Source organism: Moschus berezovskii, chromosome 14 (genome assembly GCF_049115385.1).
Source record: "Moschus berezovskii isolate FMDL1 chromosome 14, NW_MosBer_1.0, whole genome shotgun sequence".
Taxonomy (NCBI): domain Eukaryota; kingdom Metazoa; phylum Chordata; class Mammalia; order Artiodactyla; family Moschidae; genus Moschus; species Moschus berezovskii.
The window spans coordinates 10,295,002-10,315,664 of record NC_142473.1 but is presented as its reverse complement, the minus strand read 5'-3'; the positions used below and the strand labels follow the sequence as shown (position 1 = coordinate 10,315,664).

Genomic DNA, 20,663 nt, shown 5'->3' with positions numbered 1-20,663 from the left:
CAACTGGAAAAATTTATTATTTTGAACTCTAAAAATGAACAAATTGATTCACAAAGGCATAGGCATTTGAATGGTGGGTGAGTGATTTTCATTTGGTTTGTACATTCTGCTTCCAATATGGGAGGTTTTTCCACACAAAAAGAAAAAAAAAAAAAAAAACGCCGAAATATACTCTGAACTCACATATGTTTTTACAATGAACTCCAACAAAAAGTTTCAACTTTTTTTCAAATTTTTTACTTGCAAAACTTCTGAAATGATGGCTCAAAAATCCATTCAATTTTCCATACCTCCTTAAGTTTCAATATGATGATCTCTTTTGGCATGTCTTCCCAGGAGATTACTAAATTAAATCTGCACTACTTTCCTGGCCGCCGATGCTTTGATGGTCTATTTCCAGAATCTGGCAATAAGGCTGGCACCATTAAAAGTCTTGAAATGCAGACCTTATAAGTAGGGAAATGGCAAGGAAGACGACTTGCAGACGGAATGCCAGAAGCATCAGGGAGGGAGTGATGGAATGCAGAGAAAGGAAATTTCCACTCCTAAAGCTTTTTAAAAGAGATGGTGGTTGGGAACAGTGATGCTCCAGAAAGACAGAACTTCGACCACACAACACCGCTCGGCAGTTAAACAACAAATCCTACCCTGAATTACCCCCAAGGAAATCATTTCAGAATCCCCACGGTGGCTTTTGCCAGTATCTGGAGATTTTTGCATCTCACAGTCTTTCATCACTCTTAGTACCCCCACGAAAACAGCCTCATAAAAGCGAGGTGGAACGGAGTCGGGTTCCGAGGCACAAGTCAGCACGCCCTCCTGAGAGGACGCGTGTCCCGGAGGACGCAAGCTTCCTGGCCGCCCGCCCTCAGGCAACTCGGGGCGGGGGTGGGGGAGGCGGGGTACAAGGGAGGGGTCCGCGCCTCCTATTGGCTGTCTCCAGGGCCCCGCCCACACACCCCCTGTCGCCGTCGCGAAGGACGCGTCGTCGGTTGCTTGTCAACATGGCGGCAGCGTCGCCACCTCTGCCGTTTCTAGGCAAGGTCGCCGCTGCGGCAGCTGCCGTCGACACCACAGCCGAGAGCGCCGCTGTGCGGGAACCGGAGCTGCAGCGGCCTACTTTTCCGCCGCAGTGACGCGAGGCTTGAGAGACGGAGTGCTGGGAGGGCCGGAGGAGGCAGCGGGACCTGCCATGAGGGAGGCTCTGGGGGCTAGCCGGGAGGCGGCGCTGAGCTGAAGGATGCTGACCAGGAGGCCTGGAGCCCGGAGCGCGGTCGCGGGACTGGGCGCTGAATCCTCGGACACCCACGTCAAAGCCCCCCTCAGCCCTCGCTTGAGCGGCGGCCGTCACAGACCTGGCGCCTACCTGTATCCTTCCAGCCGTGGTTGCCTGGGTGGCGGTGTTGGAAGTGGGGAGCCCCATCTTTTTTCTGTTCTGTTCCCATTATCACAGATGCTAGATGAGAGAAACCGGCCAGTCATCTTAATGAGGGTATTTGTTTCGGCATCTGTCGCCTTAAACCTGAAATACCGTCTTCTCCTATTCTAGGACCACTTTCCCGGCCACCTTGTTATCTCACCCGTTTTCAACTTTGTGGTTGTTTTTTTAATGAGTTTTCAGATAGGTAAATGTGTTCTCTGGGGATTGTTTTCTTGTAGAGTTAGGCCATTATGTTCTTTACTTCATATTATCCATCTCCTGATAATTCATGCTTCTTGGAGAAAAGAATGCCGCAAGTAAATAAAATGTTTTGGTTTCCTGAAGTAGGCAGTCGTAACAGTTAACCTAACACTTCATTTATTTTACATAGCTGCTAAAGCCTAACATAGTTGGTTAATTTGTTTTGTTTTCCATCCTCTGCCCAGTCTGTTGTCAGAGAAACAACAGACAGAAAATGAGAAGCAAAGGACCTGGAGCCTTCACACTGATTTATCACTGACCTGTCTCTCCCTAAGACTTGGTCTAGCCTACCTTTGATATTATTATTGGTTGCATTGTAGAAAATTGAAAGTGTTAAACAGTTCTGTTTTCAGAATATGTAAACCATGTTTATTCCTTCAGAGAATGTTATGATAATTAGAGTGTAACCTTTGTATTCTCAGAGGACTTGGCTGGTAGTAATGATGCTGTGTAATCGTCTTCATTCTTGTCAGAGAGTCTCTGTTTTTCAAATTAACCCCCACTTTCTTATTGTCTCCCGGTTCTGGGAGTTGCACTTTTAAAAGCAAGTCAACAAGCAATTTTCATTTAGTGCCTCCTCTTTTCGGCTAGGTGCTTGGGATACAACTCTAGTGAGGAAGACAGGTACATACAAAGCTTAAATAATGGTAAATATTCCTCTTCTGATCATGCATCCTCAAGCTTTTATCCCATCTTTTCTTGCTTTAGTCGACTTTTCAGAATGCTAACCTGCAATGACAGCTTCTAATTCTTTTCATCTATTCATTATTAACTCCATTTACTTTGGCTTTTGCCCTTGCTGCTGCTCAAAACTATCCTGACTCAAGGTGTAATCTGAAATAAACCAGATTGCTTTCAGTATGAATTTGATTCTGTCCCCTTGACATTGTGTTTACCTGAACCCTGAACTCCTATTACACTGACCCTGATTTATCTGTAAATCAGAAAATAGGGAAGCACTGTAAGTGGCCCATTTTCAAAGTGTATCTTTCCATCATTTTCATTAGTGAAATGATCATAAACTTAATATTTTTAAATTTTTAAGGTATGAATGTTGATACAACAAAGGATATAGTTGTAAAATAAATTTGGCAGTACCTCAAATGAACAAAACCAAATATATATAATTCTAGAATTATAATGTTGGTTTCCTATAAAGAAATGTATTACTAAAAATATACTTAAATACTACATATATAGTTAAAATTAAGAAAGTTGTAAATAATCATTTAATAGATACCCTGAGCCTTTGCTAAAATACAACAACTTTTGCGTGTGTGTGTGTGCATCTATATCTATTATATATAATATACATTTTTTCCTAGTTTATACATATATATTTGCTGCTGCTGCTGCTAAGTCACTCAGTCATATCCGACTCTGTGCGGCCCCATAGACGGCAGCCCACCAGGCTCCCGTCCCTGGGATTCTCCAGGCAAGAATATTGGAGTGGCTTGCCATTTCCTTCTCCAGTGCATGAAAGTGAAAAATAAAAGTGCAGTCACTCAGTCATGTCCGACTCCCAGCAACCTCATGGACCGCAGCCTACCAGGCTCCTCTGTCCATGGGATTTTCCAGGCAAGAGTAATGGAGTGGGGTGCCATTGCCTTCTCCGATATATTTGCTAGTAAATCAATAATATCATTGTTACTAGTTGGAGAAACACTTAAGCACTTGTGTCATATTGTACGTTCTCAGTGTCTGTAATGTTTCATATTGGATACCTGGTACAGAATAGGTGTGCAAATTTATTAATAACTAAATTTTAAAAAATGAACTGTAGACTTAAAATAAGAAGTGGCTTGGTAAAATTTCTACATGTGACTTCTAAATATGAATTCAGAACTCAGAGGCTATATTTTTCTCTACTCGAGTCGGAATTTCCTAACTCTAAAGGCTATGGAAGAACAAAACTTCATGAAGTTTATCTAATTAAAATTAGATGAAGTTCTATAATTTCAATTTCTTAAAACAATTCAAATAGAAATAGAATAAAATTTGCTTTTAAGAAAAAGAAGTGAAGGTCTCTCGTGTCCCCTTCACACTCTGCCTCTTTTTTTCTCACAAGTATCTCCAGTCTTTTCCCCTTCCATTTTATCCTAGCACCCACCTTGCCTCTCTTTATTCCCTACCCAGTTTAACCCTCTTTTTAATTATCTACACATATTCTCTCAACAACATCCTTGGTTCTTTGCACTCCTGTTCTTTCTCAACCATCCAGTAACTATTCAGTTCAGTTCAGTTCAGTTGCTCAGCGGTGCCCGACTCTTTGCAACCCCACGAATCACAGCACGCCAGGCCTCCCTGTCCATCACCAACTCCCGGAGTTCACTCAAACTCATGTCCATCGAGTCGGTGATGCCATCCAGCCATCTCATTCTCTGTCATCCCCGTCTCCTCCCGCCCCCAATCCTTCCCAGCATCAGAGTCTTTTCCAGTGAGTCAACTCTACGCATGAGATGGCCAAAGTATTGGAGCTTCAGCTTTAGCATCATTCCTTCCAATGAACACCCAGGACTGATCTCCTTTAGAATGGACTGGTTGGATCTCCTTGCCAGTAACTATTACCACCCTATATTTCTGCTCCTTCACTCAATAATAAGAAATCTGTCAGAGAAAAGTCACAAGATTGCTGTGGTTTGATTGTTCTCAGCTTCACCAGAACAAGAACGGAATTCTATCTTATTCCTTTTAAATTAATTTCTGTGCCAGATCTTGATCACCTCCCCTCATTCTTAGTAGCCTATCTTACTATTTCATAAGAGAATGGATGCATAAACTCCTTCAGGTCCCTCCCAACAAACAACACAAACCATCCTACTCCCATCACCAACCTCAGTCCCCTACCCTATCTTTTTTTCCAGGCTCACTGATGGGATATCACTTTTACTGTAGAAGGTGAATCCATTCACTTATGCCCTGTTTTCATCACCTCTCTTCTCAGTAACCCTGGATTGTAAATTATCCTAACTCTCTATTACGGTTTACTTCAAACTCTTCTCTAATAGCCTTCTTTCCCTAAAGCCTATAAACACCCTCTAGTCTTGGCTATCCTTAAAACTAAAAATCAAACCTTTTGATCACAAGAACTCTTATAACTTTGTTTTAATATCTCCTGTCTCATTATTCAAACCGCTAAATTCACTGTCTCTACCTTGAGTTACACTTTATAGTTCATTCCGAAATATACTTGAACTGATTTAAAAAAAAAAAAAAAAGAGGCATGACTGTAGTCTGTCAGGCTTCTCAGTCCATGGAATTCTCCAGGCAAGAATACTGGAGTGGGTTGCCATTCCCTTCTCCAAGGGATCTTCCCTACCCAGGGATTGAACCCAGGTCTCCTGCATTGCAGGAAGATTCTTTTCCATATGAGCTACTGGGTGGTTCATAAAAAATAAATACAAAATTGTATAGAAAAGCTGACAGAAAATAGGTTTTCACATTTTTCATAACTTGAAGATATAACTTGAACTTTACCTTTTGAAAAGCAAGAACCAATTTCAAATGAAAAATATTTCAAAGATAACTTGTTAATTTAAAACTTTAGTGTAAGGGGAAATTGTATAATTAAATAAAATGAATTATCTGGAAGAAATACTTGTAATTATGATAGAAGGTTAATATTTACACTATTCTATCTCTATTGAATTTACTGAAATTGATTTTTTAAATGAATTTCTCAATAGATAAATGACCAGTGACTCTGAACTAACAATTCACCAAAGAGGAAAATAAAAATTAGTATCAAATAAGACAATTATTTTGTTTTGCTAATGCATCCATTCTAAAACCTGACTTTCCACATGATCTTTCTTTTTTTAAAAGTACTACCTTATACTCATGAGGTTTTAACTCATATTCATATATTTCTAATGACATGTAAATTTATATAACCCTTTTGGAAATCAATTTGTCTGTGAGACACTCAAAGCTATAAAGATATGTATCAGTTCAGTTCAGTTCAGTCACTCAGTCGTGTCCGACTCTTTGCGACCCCATGAATCACAGCACTCCAGGCCTCCCTGTCCATCACCAACTCCCAGAGTTCACTCAAACTCACGTCCATCAAGTCGGTGATGCCATCCAGCCATCTCATTCTCTGTCGTCCCCGTCTCCTCCCACCCCCAATCCTTCCCCGCATCAGTCTTTTCCAGTGAGTCAACTCCTCGCATGAGGTGGCCAAAGTATTGGAGTTTCAGCTTTAGCATCAGTCTTTCCAATGAACACCCAGGATTGATCTCCTTTAGAATGGACTGGTTGGATCTCCTTGCAGTCCAAGGGACTCTCAAGAGTCTTCTCCAGCACCGCAGTTCAAAAGCATCAATTCTTCTGCGATCAGCTTTCTTCACAGTTCAACTCTCACATCCATACATGACCACTGGAAAAACCGTAGCCTTGATTTGTCTTAGTTTATGTGCTGAGAATTTTCTCCAAGGAAATCATTCAGCAAGCTTTTATTACGCCATTACCGTATTCTAAGCACCATGCCAGGCATATTATATTTTATAGAAATGTAGAGGAGATACACATGATGTACCCATCAGAGTCTCAGTGAGGGTTAGAAAAAGCTTCATAGAGTAGGAACTGTTTGAGGTGTCCCTGAAAGGATGGGTAGAGTTAGCCAGCATGTACCAAAATATAATGGCATACTACATCACGGCTTGTTCTGTTAATAAGTATCTTAGTGTGATAGTGTGACTGGGCTAGGAGTCATGTAGGGAAGTGTTGAAAATGAAGATGAAAAAACAGACCAGATTATAGGATGCCTTATATTCTAATGTTATCATGAAAGTAACAGGGAGATTTTGGAGAACAGCAAAGAATGAGAGACCTAGTGAAATTTGTGTTTAGCTGGTTTTGTGGACGTTCAAATGGAGGATGACAAGTTTAAGAGTAATATGATGAATTAGAAGACTACTGAAGTGGTCTGGGAAAGGGATTTAGAGCATCAGAGTCAAGCCTGTAGAAGAAGATACAGAGAAGAAAAAGAATCAGGATAGCTCTAATAATTTGATAAGCGTATTGGTTATATGATTCATAGTTATTAGTGGTGGTACAATATTTGAAACAACCTAAATGAGCTACAATTAGAAAAAGACTATATTGGGAGAGGATGAAGTGGGGTATATTAGGCTATGCTTTTAAGTTACAATCATTATGTATTACTTAGCCAGTACTACAACCTATAATTTTCTTGGTTTTGTTGTTCGTTGTTGTTTTTTTAATAAGTATATAACCTTTCTTTGAACAAGTATTTTACTATGGTTCTTATGGAAGTATCTTACCTTTACAGTACAGCTTGTATGAAAAATAAAAGTTTAACCAGCCATCTAATATTTTTTAAATTTGAATACCATACTTTGAAGAGATGAAAAGGCAAAGCATTTTTTATAACTCAGCAGGCAATATTAGATACATATATATTAACCATATGTATATATATGTAGAGAGAGATTTAATTAAATCTAACAATATATAGTTGCAGAACATTATTACAAACATTACATTTGTGATTTTCTTTATGTTATTGTGGTGAGACTACAAGCATGTTAAAACTTTCCACGTGCATCATACTCCTTCATATTTCTCACCTGAACTGAAGCAACTTCTCCCTTTCCTCCCACCCAACAGTGTTGATCTTGGGTACCCTGAAATGAAGTTGTACTTTCCTCCACTGAGATGTTGTGACTTAGCAGTTAGCCATCTTGTTGAAGTCTGACTCCTTCTAATAAATTACTCTATTGGAAGAAGGAGACGGAGAAGGCAATGGCAACCCACTCCAGTACTCTTACCTGGAAAATCGCATGGACAGAGGAGCCTGGTGGGATGCAGTCCATGGGGTCGCTACTAGTCGGACACAACTGAGCGACTTCACTTTCACTTTTCACTTTCACACATTGGAGAAGGAAATGGCAACCCACTCCAGTGTTCTTGCCTGGAGAATCCCAGGGACGGCGGAGCCTGGTCGGCTGCCGTCCATGGGGTCGCACAGAGTCGGACATGACTGAAGCGACTTAGCAGTAGCAGCAGCAGCATTGGAAGAAGAAGCTAAATCTTTAGCTTTTTCCATGCTAACAAAGAACCAGATTCCTTCCTTTTTTTTGTTTCAATTTTATAAATCCTTCAAAATAAACATTAAGTAAAAATATCATGTATGCAAGTGCATGTATTTGTTTATGTTGAGGTACAAAATTTTATAATAATTATGGCCAATGGCATGGAGAGGGAAGTGGCAACCCACTGCAGTGTTCTTGCCTGGAGAATCCCAGGGACAGGGGAGCCTGGTGGGCTTCCGTCTGTGGGGTCACACAGAGTCGGACACGACTGAAGTGACTTAGCAGCAGCAGCATCATGGCCAATGGCATAAAAATAGATAAATAGCAACATAATTGAAAGCGCCTGTTCACAAAGTTTCAAATGACTAAAACATTCAAATAAATGTGATTGTTTTGAAATATATAGTATTGGATAGTTTTTTTTTATTATGTTGATCCTGAAACACTGTAGGATCCTAAAATTAAGACATTTTGAATTAACAAATTATGTACTGCTTAACTTATTATTTAATATGTTGTTTTACCACTAATATCTATCTTATAAAAATTTTGATTAAATAGACCTCTTAAAGACAATTTCAAATCTTTATTTGGGGGGAGGAGTGATTTAAACATAGTTTACTCTAAAAAGACAACTAGGCATGCTCGCAATATATATAACTTCAATACAATTATATATATATACATTTAATGATGAGGTACTGGAAATGGTATATCAGTGACCACTTCTTAAAACTTCAGAATCATTAAAAACAGAAAAATACTATGATAAACTTGATAAAGGCATTCAGTAATGCCAGTTGAAATGTAGCTGAAAAAATGTGGACATCAGTTAACCACAGCAATTCAACTTATTTAAAGAAATAAATTTCAAATGAATGGATGATTTAGATAGCTAAAATACTCTTTATCTGGCAAACTTCTTGTAAACATTACTATGTATGATTTTCCTGATGGTTGGTTTTATAACCTATGAATAAATCACCAAATTTTCCCAGTTATATTGCTAACTGATTTTTAATGTTTTAATGTAACTTTCATAATGTGAATTAAAGTATCGACCGAAACATTTAACTCATCTACTTTATATTAGTGAAATATAACTCAAACTCATGTCCATCGAGTCGGTGATGCCATCCAGCCATCTCATTCTCTGTCGTCCCCATCTCCTCCCACCCCCAATCCCTCCTAGCATCAGACTCTTTTCCAGTGAGTCAACTCGTCACATTAGGTGGCCAAAGTATTGGAGTTTCAGCTTTAGCATCAGTGCCTCCAATGAACACCCAGGATTGATCTCCTTTAGAATGGACTGGTTGGATCTCCTTGCAGTCCAAGGGACTCTCAAGAGTCTTCTCCAGCACCACAGTTCAAAAGCATCAATTCTTCGGCGATCGGCTTTCTTCACAGTCCTTGGTGATGGACAGAGAGGCCTGGCATGCTGTGATTCATGGGGTCGCAAAGAGTCGGACACGACTGAGCGACTGAACTGAACTGAACTGGACCGTCTTTCATTTTTCTACATACATTCCTAAGATGTGTGTGTGTGTTAAGTCACTTCAGTTGTGTCTGACTCTGTGCAACCCTATAGACTGCAACCTGCCAGGTTCTGTCCATGGGATTCTCCAGGCAATAATGTTGGAAGTGGATTGCCATTTCCTTCTCCAGGGGATCTTCCTGACCCAGGGATGAAACCCAGGTCTCTTAACATCTACCTGTATTAGCAGGCAGATTCTTTACCACCAGCACCACATGGGAAACCCAACATTCCTAAGATAGCAACTTGGTAATAAGTACCCAAATATCTGTATAATGAAAGAAAAGATAGACATTCTCCTTATCTGGGCTCATGATGTATAAAAGTAATTAATTTTTCCTCAAAGAAAATGAGATGTATCTTTAGTTCTATTATCAAGTCAAGAAAAAATAAAACATCTGCCAGTCATACACTGACACTAATGTGTACACATACTAATTATTCCACAAAAAATCATTACATCATTAGTATGAGGCTGTAGTTATATTTATCAGATAGCACTGACATTCATCCACTAAAGACGTAAACCACTGTCCTTAACTTTATGCTGTCATTAGAGAAATGAAAATTCATTTTGAGAAAAATTTAGAAGAAGAGCGCCAAATATTACTGCAGCAACAAAAAATATGTCGAAATCGAGCACGTAAATATTTTGTGGAGTCAAACCGGAGAAAAAAGTAAGTAATTGTATTTTATTCAAAAGCACAGAAGCTCAGTCTTTATAAATTAATAATTTCTCTACTTTGTAGCATGTTATGAACCTAAGTCATGAGAGTGATTTCTCTATAAAATTGATCAAAATTTTTGTGACTTAAATTTTGTTTTTCTGCCACAATACTAAATGTGACTGAGGCAGTTTTTCTTGTCATAGAATTTATTAGTGCCATATCTACTTCTTAAAATGACTATAAAATATATTCTTCATTTTTATGTCATTTTATGATAAAAAGTGACCAATTAGCATTTCCTCTCTAATAGAATATATTTTATTTTAATTATTATTCACATATATAATTTTTACATATGTACTTCCCTCATTCATCCAGTCAAAGAGCTTTCTAGTATAAACTGGAAACTAAATAAAGTAAAAACGCAAATGCAAATGATCCTATCCTTGCTTGACATTTCTCAAAATTCATTTTTACTGGTGTTTTTTTTTTTAATGCAGAGTGGTTATGCCATTTTTATTGTTGTTTCTTTCTACCTTGTTTATATTTCTACAATAGCTGAATAGCAGAAAATCCCTAGAGTTTATTAACTACATCATTGGGCATATGTTGCAAATCCCATTTGGGGAATACAAAATTGTTTACCTGTAATTTTTTTCTGGTGCTGTATTTCTCTTTAGAGTAACTCATTCCGCCTGGTGTAGTTGATAATATTTAATGAAGCTTCATTTTGTTTCTGTTTTTTGTGTATTTCTGTTTTTCTCCTACCTTTCAGCTCCTGAAGCTTATAAAAGGCACTGATAGGTGTTCAATAAAGATTAATAATCTTATGTTGAAAGGGTCATTGGCTTTGGAGTCAGAGATCTAAGTTAAAATCCTAGCTCCATCAGTTAGAGCAAGTTATTTAAGCTCTTTGAGCTTTAGTTTCTTATTTATGATTAGAATTAATACTATCTGTTTCAAGGAATTGTTATGTAAAGCAAAAAAAGTTTAATAATAGAAATAGTTGAGAACACATATACAAAATATTTATTTGTCATGTAGTGCTTCAACATTAAAGCTTATTTTATTGATTAACAAATTAATATCTGTCAATTATACATTTTTTAATAGTCTTGCTGTATGAAATGGCAGGCTTTATGTGTGGAATTTGATTCATAAAGTTCAACCTATCTTGTCTCATCAAATACCATAAGAATTCTGATGTAGAAAATATAGAAGACAATTTTGGGTTTAAAATTCTAAGAGGCAGTACATTTTCCAATATAATTTCATTATGTTTTCCTTTTCTGTTGCCCTACAGAGGGGTAAAGAAAACCTGTTTTTATGTAAAGCCACATAAAAGGGTTTTTTTAAAACACTAATCATTTATTTCTATATTCACCTTTTATAAAGGGAACGTAATTCTAGATACACTTCTGAACTTCAGAATATATCTATCATTGTGACTTTTTTGGCCTTGCCATTATCTATCCATTTATGCTTTACATCATCTGAGTTTATGCTATCTATTCATATTACGGTCATAGAATTTAGAAAAACTATTTTTCCTACAGGTAGAGATAGTCTCCTAACACTTTTTTTTGCTACAAAATGAGATGAATTTGTACTTTGACATTGTCAATACTATTTCCCCAGTAGTACTCAAAAGATCTTCATAGCACCAAGTATTCTTTTTTACTTAAATTAATTGCCTAAAATCACACACATTTTATTTTCTTGTTACCATTTTTTGTGTATCTGTTGCCAGTGTTTTTCTTGTATGTATTTATCACATTCTTAAGTTTTCCATTCTGTCACTCAGTATTCATACAGTGAAGTCCCCTTTGTTTCTCTCCAAGACCTTCCTCCACCAGTAGTTACTGCTGCAATAGATATACCCATAGACCTAATCACGAGAGGCATCCTGAGACTTCCCTTAATTGCTCTTAGCAATTAGAGTCACAGTTTCTTGTCTTCCATAGCATCCCTCTTTTTTGTAATATTAGTTTGTGGGAACACAACCTCAGATAACTTTCTAGTTAGGCTGCTTTGTGGACCAAGTAATTTTATTATATACACATACTTAAAGAATATTAACTTATTTCCTACATTGTTTTTAATTTTCAACTTAGAAGTATCTTTTGATAAATTAGTGAAGAGGCATTTATTCATCAACAGCATAGCTAATTGAGTACCAATTATTAAATACTATATTAGGAGAAAAAATAATTTTGGTTAATCTGTTTCATCATTATAAGTTAGAAATGTCAATAATCAGATCCAGTGTGGCTTCATGAGGAAACTAAATAGAAATAAATTTTAAGAAGTAAAGAACGCAAAAGAAACATTCAAATAGTTTTAAAACAATATAATGTAAGCATGTAGGCTTAAAAGTTCAGATGATCAGACAAAACTCCTATGTAACTATATAACCAACTGGCATAATAAGAAAGAAAAGGACTGAGTGGGGAAAACTGCCCAAATAAAGCGAAGAGGAAATACTAGCAAGTGGTGAGGGTCAGGCACTTTGGAAGAATCTCTAAAACCTGTAATAAAAAAGATTCCTTAAATATCCTATAGGCAGAAAAAAAAATTACCTAGAGAATCACAGGATGAATTATTTGTTGAACATGAAGTATGAGGTAGCTACATTATGTATTTGTGAGAGTGGTGGTGTATGGAGTTCCCCTTGAAGCAGGAAAACTGTACCTTAGAATAAATAAGGACTTATACTTTAAGCAATTTAAGTCATTAATCAAACCTACATATAGATGTATGGAATAAGCTAAAAAATATAAACAGATTCAAATAAATCCAGTTATCAGTAGATTTAAATATCCCTGGATGTATTATCCATGCATGCTCAGTGGCTTCAGTCGTGTCTGACTCTTTCGTACCCTATGGACTGTAGCCCACAGGCTCCTCTGTCCATGGGATTCTCCAGGCAAGAGTACTGGAGTGGGTTACCATGCCCTCCTCCAGAGGATCTTCACAACCCAGGGATCAGACCCACGTCTCCTGCATTGCAAGCGGGTTCTTTACCACTGAGCCACCAGTGAAGCCATATATATTATTCATAATATATTAAAGAGAAATGAAAGGAATTCAGGATATTTAGAAGTTATTTACAGCTATTTAAAATGTTATAAAGAATAACATTTATTCATTCAACTAACATTTGAAAGTGTTCAGTTCAGTTCAGTCGCTCAGTCGTGTCCGACTCTCCGCGATCCCATGAATCACAGCACGCCAGGCCTCCCTGTCCATCACCAACTCCCGGAGTTCACTCAAATTCGTGCCCACAGAGTCGGTGATGCCATCCAGCCATCTCATTCTCTGTCGTCCCCTTCTCCTCCCACCCACAACCTTTCCCAGCATCAGAGTCTTTTCCAGTGAGTCAACTCATCGCATGAGGTGGCCAAAGTATTGCAGTTTCAACTTTAGCATCAGTCCTTCCAGTGAACACCCAGGATCAATCTCCCTTAGAATGGACTGGTTGGATCTCCTTGCGGTACAAGGGACTCTCAAGAGCCTTCTCCAACACCACAGTTCAAAAGCATCAATTCTACGGCGATCAGCTTTCTTCACAGTCCAACTCTCACATCCATACATGACCACGGGAAAAACCATAGCCTTGACTAGACGGACCTTGGTTGGCAAAGTAATGTCTCTGCTTTTTAATATATTATCAAGGTTGGTCATAACATTCCTTCCAAGGAGTAAGCATCTTTTAATTTCATGGCTGCAATCAGCATCTGCAGTGATTTTGGAGCCCAAAAAAATAAAGTCTGACACTGTTTCCCCATCTATTTCCCATGAAGTGATGGGACCAGATGCCATGATCTTAGTTTTCTGAATGTTGAGCTTCAAGCCAATCTTTTCACTCTCCTCTTTCACTTTCATCAAGAGGCTTTTGAGTTCCTCTTCCCTTTCTGCCATAAGGGTAGTGTCATCAGCATATCTGAGATTATTGATATTTCTCCCAGCAATCTTGATTACAGCTTGTGCTTCTTCCAGCCCAGCATTCCTCATGATATACTCTGCACATAAGTTAAATAAGCAAGGTGACAATATACAGCCTTGATGCACTCCTTTTCCTATTTGGAACCAGTCTGTTGTTCCATGTCCAGTTCTAACTGTTGCTTCCTGACCTGCATACAGGTTTCTCAAGAGGCAAGTCAGGTGGTCTGGTATTCCCATCTCTTTCAGAATGTTCCACAGTTTATTGTGATCCACACAGTCAAAGGCTTTGGCATAGTCAATGAAGCAGAAATAGATGTTTTTCTGGAACTCTCTTGCTTTCTCCATGATCCAGCGGATGTTGGCAATTTCATCTCTGGTGCCTCTGCCTTTTCTAAAACCTGCTTGAACGTCTGGGAGTTCACGGTTCACATATTGCTGAAGCCTGGCTTGGAGAATTTTGAGCATGACTCTACTAGCGTGTGAGATGAGTGCAATTGTGCGGTAGTTTGAGCATTCTTTGGCATTGCCTTTCTTTGGGATTGGAATGAAGACTGACCTTTTCCAGTCCTGTGGCCACTGCTGAGTTTTCCAAATTTGCTGGCATATTGAGTGCAGCACTTTCACAGCATCATCTTTCAAGATTTGAAATAGCTCAACTGGAATTCCATCACAGTCTGAGTCATGTCCTACTCTTTGTGACCCCATGGACTATAGCCCACCAGGCTCCTCGGTTCATGGAATTCTCCAGGCAAGAATACTGGAGTGGGTTGCCATTTCCTTCTGCAGGGCATCTTCCCAACCCAGAGATCAAATGTGGGTCTCCTACAGTGAAGGCAGAGTCTTTACCGTCTCAGCCATCTTCCGTATATCAGAGGATAAAAAATAAAATGCGTGATTCTTGCTCTCCATTTACTAATAATGAAGTAGTTTAAAAAAAAAAAAGGATGGTAGTGCTGTACAGTAAATATTATAATTGAGTCACCAACAAGGTATTGTGTAAGTACATCTCACATAGTACATGACAAAGAAATTCCTGGAAGAGTAAATTCTTATTAGACAACCAGGTTAGCTCACTTGAGCGGCAAAGGAGAACAATATGTGAAAAAACTTAAATGTTATGAAATAAAAGACATAAAAATGTTTTATGTGATTTAGGCACTGGAAAATGTGGAAGGGTATTAGGAGAGGAAGCTATAGAGTTGACAGGAGACATTACTAAAATAACTTTTGTGCCAGTCTAAAGACTTAAACTCTATCCTGAGATGCTGTTGAAAGAGTAAAAGAGAGATGGATGATCATGTTCATATTTTATCTCATTATAGCAAAGGGTAGAGAATGAATTGAAAGCATAGGCTGGAGGCAAAGAAGAAGGGTAGAAAGATGTTATGAGGATCTAAGCAAGAGAAGGTATGAAGCTGGCCTATGAAGACAGAGTCAGGATTGAGTAGTAGGGTCAGTAGGAGTCAAGGGTGAGTTATGGGTGGAGCATGAAGAGCATTGTCAGAAGTGGAATACTCATCAGTTATGCAAACCTTATTTTGACATTTTTAATACAAATCTAAATTACAATGCATATTTCTTTCATCTTTTATACAAATTATGATAAATGTGTTTGACCTTTTCTTCATTCCTTAGAATCATTGATGCCCCATAAGGACATCAGATATTTTACTCTGTTATGTTACTGTGTTGCCCTTGAGCTATTAAGTTTTATTTAGTTTACAGTACTAGCCTCTACTGGTTAGCTTGGTGAAGTCTTTGTTAAAAGATTTTTTCCCTTACTGAGTAGCTGTAATTTCTTTTTTAAAGTTAAACTTTAACTTTGTTGTTGTTACTGTTTAGTCGCTATTTCTGACTCTTTGCGACCCCATAGACTGTAGCCCACCAGGCTCCTCTATCCTTGGGATTTCCCAGGCAAGAATACTGGAGTGGGTTTCCAGTCCCTTCTCCAGGGGATCTTCTGCACCCAGGGATCAAACTCAGGTCTCCTGCATTGTCAGGCAGATTCTTTACCACTGAACCTCCATTTTGGGGTCATTGTAGATTCACTTGCAATTGTAAAAAATAATACAGAAAGATCCCATGCTTGCATGCTGACTTGCTTCAGTCATTTCTGACTCTTTGCGACCCTTTGGACTGTAGCCTGCCAGGCTCTTCCTGTTCATAGGATTCTCCAGGCAAGAATACTGGAGTGAGTTGCCATGCCTTCCTCAAGGGGATCTTACCAACCCAGAGATGAACCTGTGTCTCCTGCAGCTCTTGCCTTGCAGATGTATTCTTTACCGGTGAGCCACTAGGGAAGACCAAGATCACATAATACTCTCTATTCAGTTTCCCCCAGTGGTAACATATAGAAAAACTGTAGTGCAATCTCACAACCAGGATAATGGCATTTATATAGTCAAGACACAGAACATTTCTGTTATTTCACATTGCCCTTTTATACCCACACCCACATCCCTCCCACACCCATCCCCTGGAAATATCACTAATCTGTTCTCATTTCTATAATTTTTTTCAATTCTAGATTTTATATAAATACTATCATATATATGTATAGTGTATATATTATATATATGATGATTTATGTATGATTCAGGATTGCCTTTTTTCACTCAACCCATTTCTCTGGGATTCATCCAGGTTGCTGGATGAATAGTTTATTCCTTTTTGTTGCTGAGTATTATTATATTATATTATTACCATTCACCCATTAAGGATATCTGGGTAGTTTCCAGTTTGGAGTTACTATGAATAAAACTGCTATAAATATTCATATATAGGTTTTTGGGTAAGCATTGAGGTCAGGAGGAGAAGGGGATGACAGAGGATGAGATGGTTGGATGGCATCACTGAATCAATAGACATGAGTTTGAGTACACTCCGGGAATTGGTGATGGACAGGGAGGCCTGGTGTGCTTTGGTCCATAGGGTCGCAAAGAGTTGGACACAACTGAGCGACTGAACTGAACTGAATGTTTTATTTCCCTGGAATAAATGAAGGAGTACAATTGGTGGATCATGTGGTGGTTTAGTCTTTTAAAAAACTGATAAATTGGTCTTCAGAGTGACTATCCACCAGCAGTGTAAGAGTGATCCAGTTTTCCACATCCTCATTAGCATTGATATTGTAACTATTTTGTATTTTCAGTTCAGTTCAGTTCAGTCACTCAGTTGTGTCCAACTCTTTGCGACCCCATGAATCACAGTACACCAGGCCTCCCTGTCCATCACCAACTCCCGGAGTTCACTCAAACTCATGTCCATCGAGTCAGTGATGCCATCCAGCCATCTCATTCTCTGTCATCCCTGTCTCCTCCTGCCCCCAACCCCTCCCAGCATCAGAGTCTTTTCCAGTGAGTCAACTCTTCGCATGAGGTGGCCAAAGTATTGGAGTTTCAGCTTTAGCATCAGTCCTTCCAATGAATACCCAGGATTGATCTCCTTTAGGATGGACTGGTTGGATCTCCTTGCAGTCCAAGGGACTCTCAAGAGTCTTCTCCAACACCACAGTTCAAAAGCATCAATTCTTCGGCGATCAGCTTTCTTCACAGTCCAACTCTCACATCCATACATGACCACTGGAAAAACCATAGCCTTGACTAGACGGACCTTTGTTGGCAAAGTAATGTCTCTGCTTTTTAATATGCTATCTAGGTTGGTCATAACTTTCCTTCCAAGGAGTAAGTATTTTAGCCATTCTTAAAGGTATAGAGTGGAGAAGAAAATGGCAACCCACTCCAGTATTCTTTCCTGAGAAACCCCATGGACAGAAGGAGCCTAGTGGGCTGCAGTTCCATTGGGTTGCAACGACTTGGGCACAACTTAGCAACTTTTTGGGCTCCAAAATCACTGCAGATGTTGATTGCAGCCATGAAATTAAAAGACGCTTGCTCCTTGGAAGGAAAGTTATGACCAACCTAGATAGCATATTAAAAAGCAGAGACATTACTTTACCAACAAGGTCCATCTAGTCAAGGCTATGGTTTTTCCCGTGGTCATGTATGGATGTGAGAGTTGGACTGTGAAGAAAGCTGATCGCCGAAGAATTGATGCTTTTGAACTGTGGTGCTGGAGAAGACTCTTGAGAGTCCCTTGGACTGCAAGGAGATCCAACCAGTCCATTCTAAAGGAGACCAGTCCTGGGTGTTCATGGGAAGGACTGATGCTAAAGCTGAACCTCCAATACTTTGGCCACCTCATGTGACGAGTTGACTCACTGGAAAAGACTCTGATGCTGGGAGGGGTGGGGGGCAGGAGGAGACGGGTATGACAGAGAATGAGATGGCTGGATGGCATCACTGACTCAATGGACATGAGTTGGAGTGAACTCCAGGAGTTGGTGATGGACAGGGAGGCCTGGCGTGCTGTGATTCATGGTGTCGCAAAGAGTCGGACACGACTGAGAAACTGAACTGAACTGAACTGAACTAGCAACTGAACAGCAACAACAACAAAGGTGTAGTAATATTTTGGTGTGGTTTTAATTGATATTTTCTTAATGCCTATTGATGCAGAATATCTTTTAATGTGCTTATTTGCCATCTGTCTATCTATGAAATGTCTCATAATGTCTTTTATCCATTTTCAATTTTTTGGAAGTATAGTTAATTTACAATGTTATGTTAGTTTCAGGTGCATAACCAAGTGATTCAGTTATACATGTGTACATATTCTTCGATTGTTTTCCGTTATAAGTTATTACAAGATATTGCAATTCCCTGTACTATACAATAGGTCCTTGTTGTTTGTTTTTCATCTATTCTATATATAGTAATGAGTATATGTTAACCCCAAACCCCTAATTTATCTTCCTGCCCCTCCCACTATCCCCTTTTGTAACCATAAATTTGTTTTCTATGTCTGAGTCTATTTCTGTTTTGTAAATATGTTAATTTGTATCATTTTTTAGAGTCCACATATAAATTATATCATATTTATCTTTCTCTAACTTTACTTAATATGGTAATCTCTAGGTCCATAAGCAAGTGGTTTTATTTCTTTCTTTTTATGGCCAAGTAATATTCCATTGTATATGTATACTACTAATTTATCCATTCATCTGTTGGTTGCTTCTGTCAGGTTGGTTTATTTCTCTCCCTCAATTTTTGTCTCACCCATAACAAAGATTTGGAATGATGGACTAATTACAGCTAAAGCAGGGCAGGATATCTTGACTGTTGTCTCACAATAGCAAGGATTCAAAACAACAGACTAGTTACAGATCAACTACAGCTCAAGCAGATAGAAATTTTATTAAACCAGACAGTGGATAGTACACTCTGGAGACGTGAGAGCAGCTGTGGCCATAGTCCTCTTGGCTTCCATTTTTATACTTCCCATCTCCTCCTCTTGGTTCTGCCCTGTGTACCCACCACCAATCAGGAAAGGGAATGCAAATGGGTGTATGCTCAACGTCAGTCAGGGAAGGGGGCATGTCTGGTCACATGCAAAAATAGCATTTTTACATATTCTTCTAGGTGAGGGTGGGCTGAGAGCTTTGATTAATAGTTGCAAGTTATATAACAGGCTCTATTGCTCCTGCTTTCTCACATTCCAGTCTGTTATAATCATATGTGGATATAGAATATTTATGAACCTTTAATGGGCTCCTGGCTGCCTAAAGATACTTGACACAGCTGTGTACAAGAAAGCATGTGCCAGAGTTGGAGAAGCCCTGTGGTGAGTCTGTATTCACTATGTGCTTAGGGCACATGGGCAAGAATTGGAAAAGTCTCTGTGGCTATTTTTGTAGCATATCTGTGAGCTCTCCTGGGAGTGTCTGAGGTGGAGTTTAGAGATCAGCTTGCATCCCTTTCCACTAAGCCACCTCTCATTGATCATGCCTAACTTCCTACCTAACAGTTCCATGTCTTGACTATTGTAAATAGTGCTGCTGTGAACATTGGGGTGCATGTATCTTTTCAAATCAGAGTTTTCTCCAGATATATGCCCAGGAGTGGGATTACAGAATCATATAGTGACTATTTTTAGCTTTTTAAGGAATCTCTATGCTGTTCTCCACAGTGGGTGCACCAATTTAAATTTCCATCAACAATTTAGCCTTGACTAGATGGACCTTTGTTGGCAAAGTAATGTCTCTGCTTTTTAATATGCTATCTAGGTTGGTCATAACTTTCCTTCAAAGGAGTAAGCGTCTTTTAATTTCATGGCTGCAATCAGCATCCGCAGTGATTTTGGAGCCCAAAAAAATAAAGTCTGACACTGTTTCCACTGTTTCCCCATCTATTTCCCATGAAATGATGGGACCAGATGCCATGATCTTTGTTTTCTGAATGTTGAGCTTCAAGCCAACCTTTTCACTCTCCTCTTTCACTTTCATCAAGAGGCTTTTGAGTTCCTCTTCACTTTCTGCCATGAGGGTGGTATCATCTGCATATCTGAGGTTACTCTCCACTTAGTTACTGCTAATACTGGGACCGGGGAGGACCTCATTACCTCTTGATGGGGATGAAAGCCTAGCACTCTCCTGAGCTGCTTTGACAGCATTCAACAGTGTTCCAGCTACATTCTGGCGAGGATGGAAATGAAATCTAGGCTCCCTATTCAGTCTTGGCTTAGATGGGAAAAGGACCACAGGTCTTTTTTTCTGTGATGTTTGAATGGAGTAGTAAGATTATTGTCAAAAAGTTTTCTGTCTTGCTACACTGGCCTTTTCCTCCTCATGGAGCTAGAGATAGCAGACTTGTTCTTTTTTTGGTGGTGGTGGTGAAGTGAGAGATGGTGCTTTTTTGTCCTATTGACATTTCTGTGTTGCC

At 39.0% G+C, this 20,663-nt stretch overlaps 1 protein-coding gene across 1 annotated transcript in view; it reads left to right on the top strand.

Annotated features, from left to right (window-relative positions):
- Positions 1-984: 984 nt before the first annotated feature.
- CEP126 (centrosomal protein 126) overlaps positions 985-20,663 on the top strand; it is a 119,896-nt gene continuing 100,217 nt past the window's right edge. Inside the window, 2 exon segments of the mRNA XM_055422886.2 lie at positions 985-1,368; positions 9,829-9,948. Coding sequence (XP_055278861.2) covers positions 1,241-1,368; positions 9,829-9,948 — 248 coding nt within the window. The 5' untranslated portion in view covers positions 985-1,240.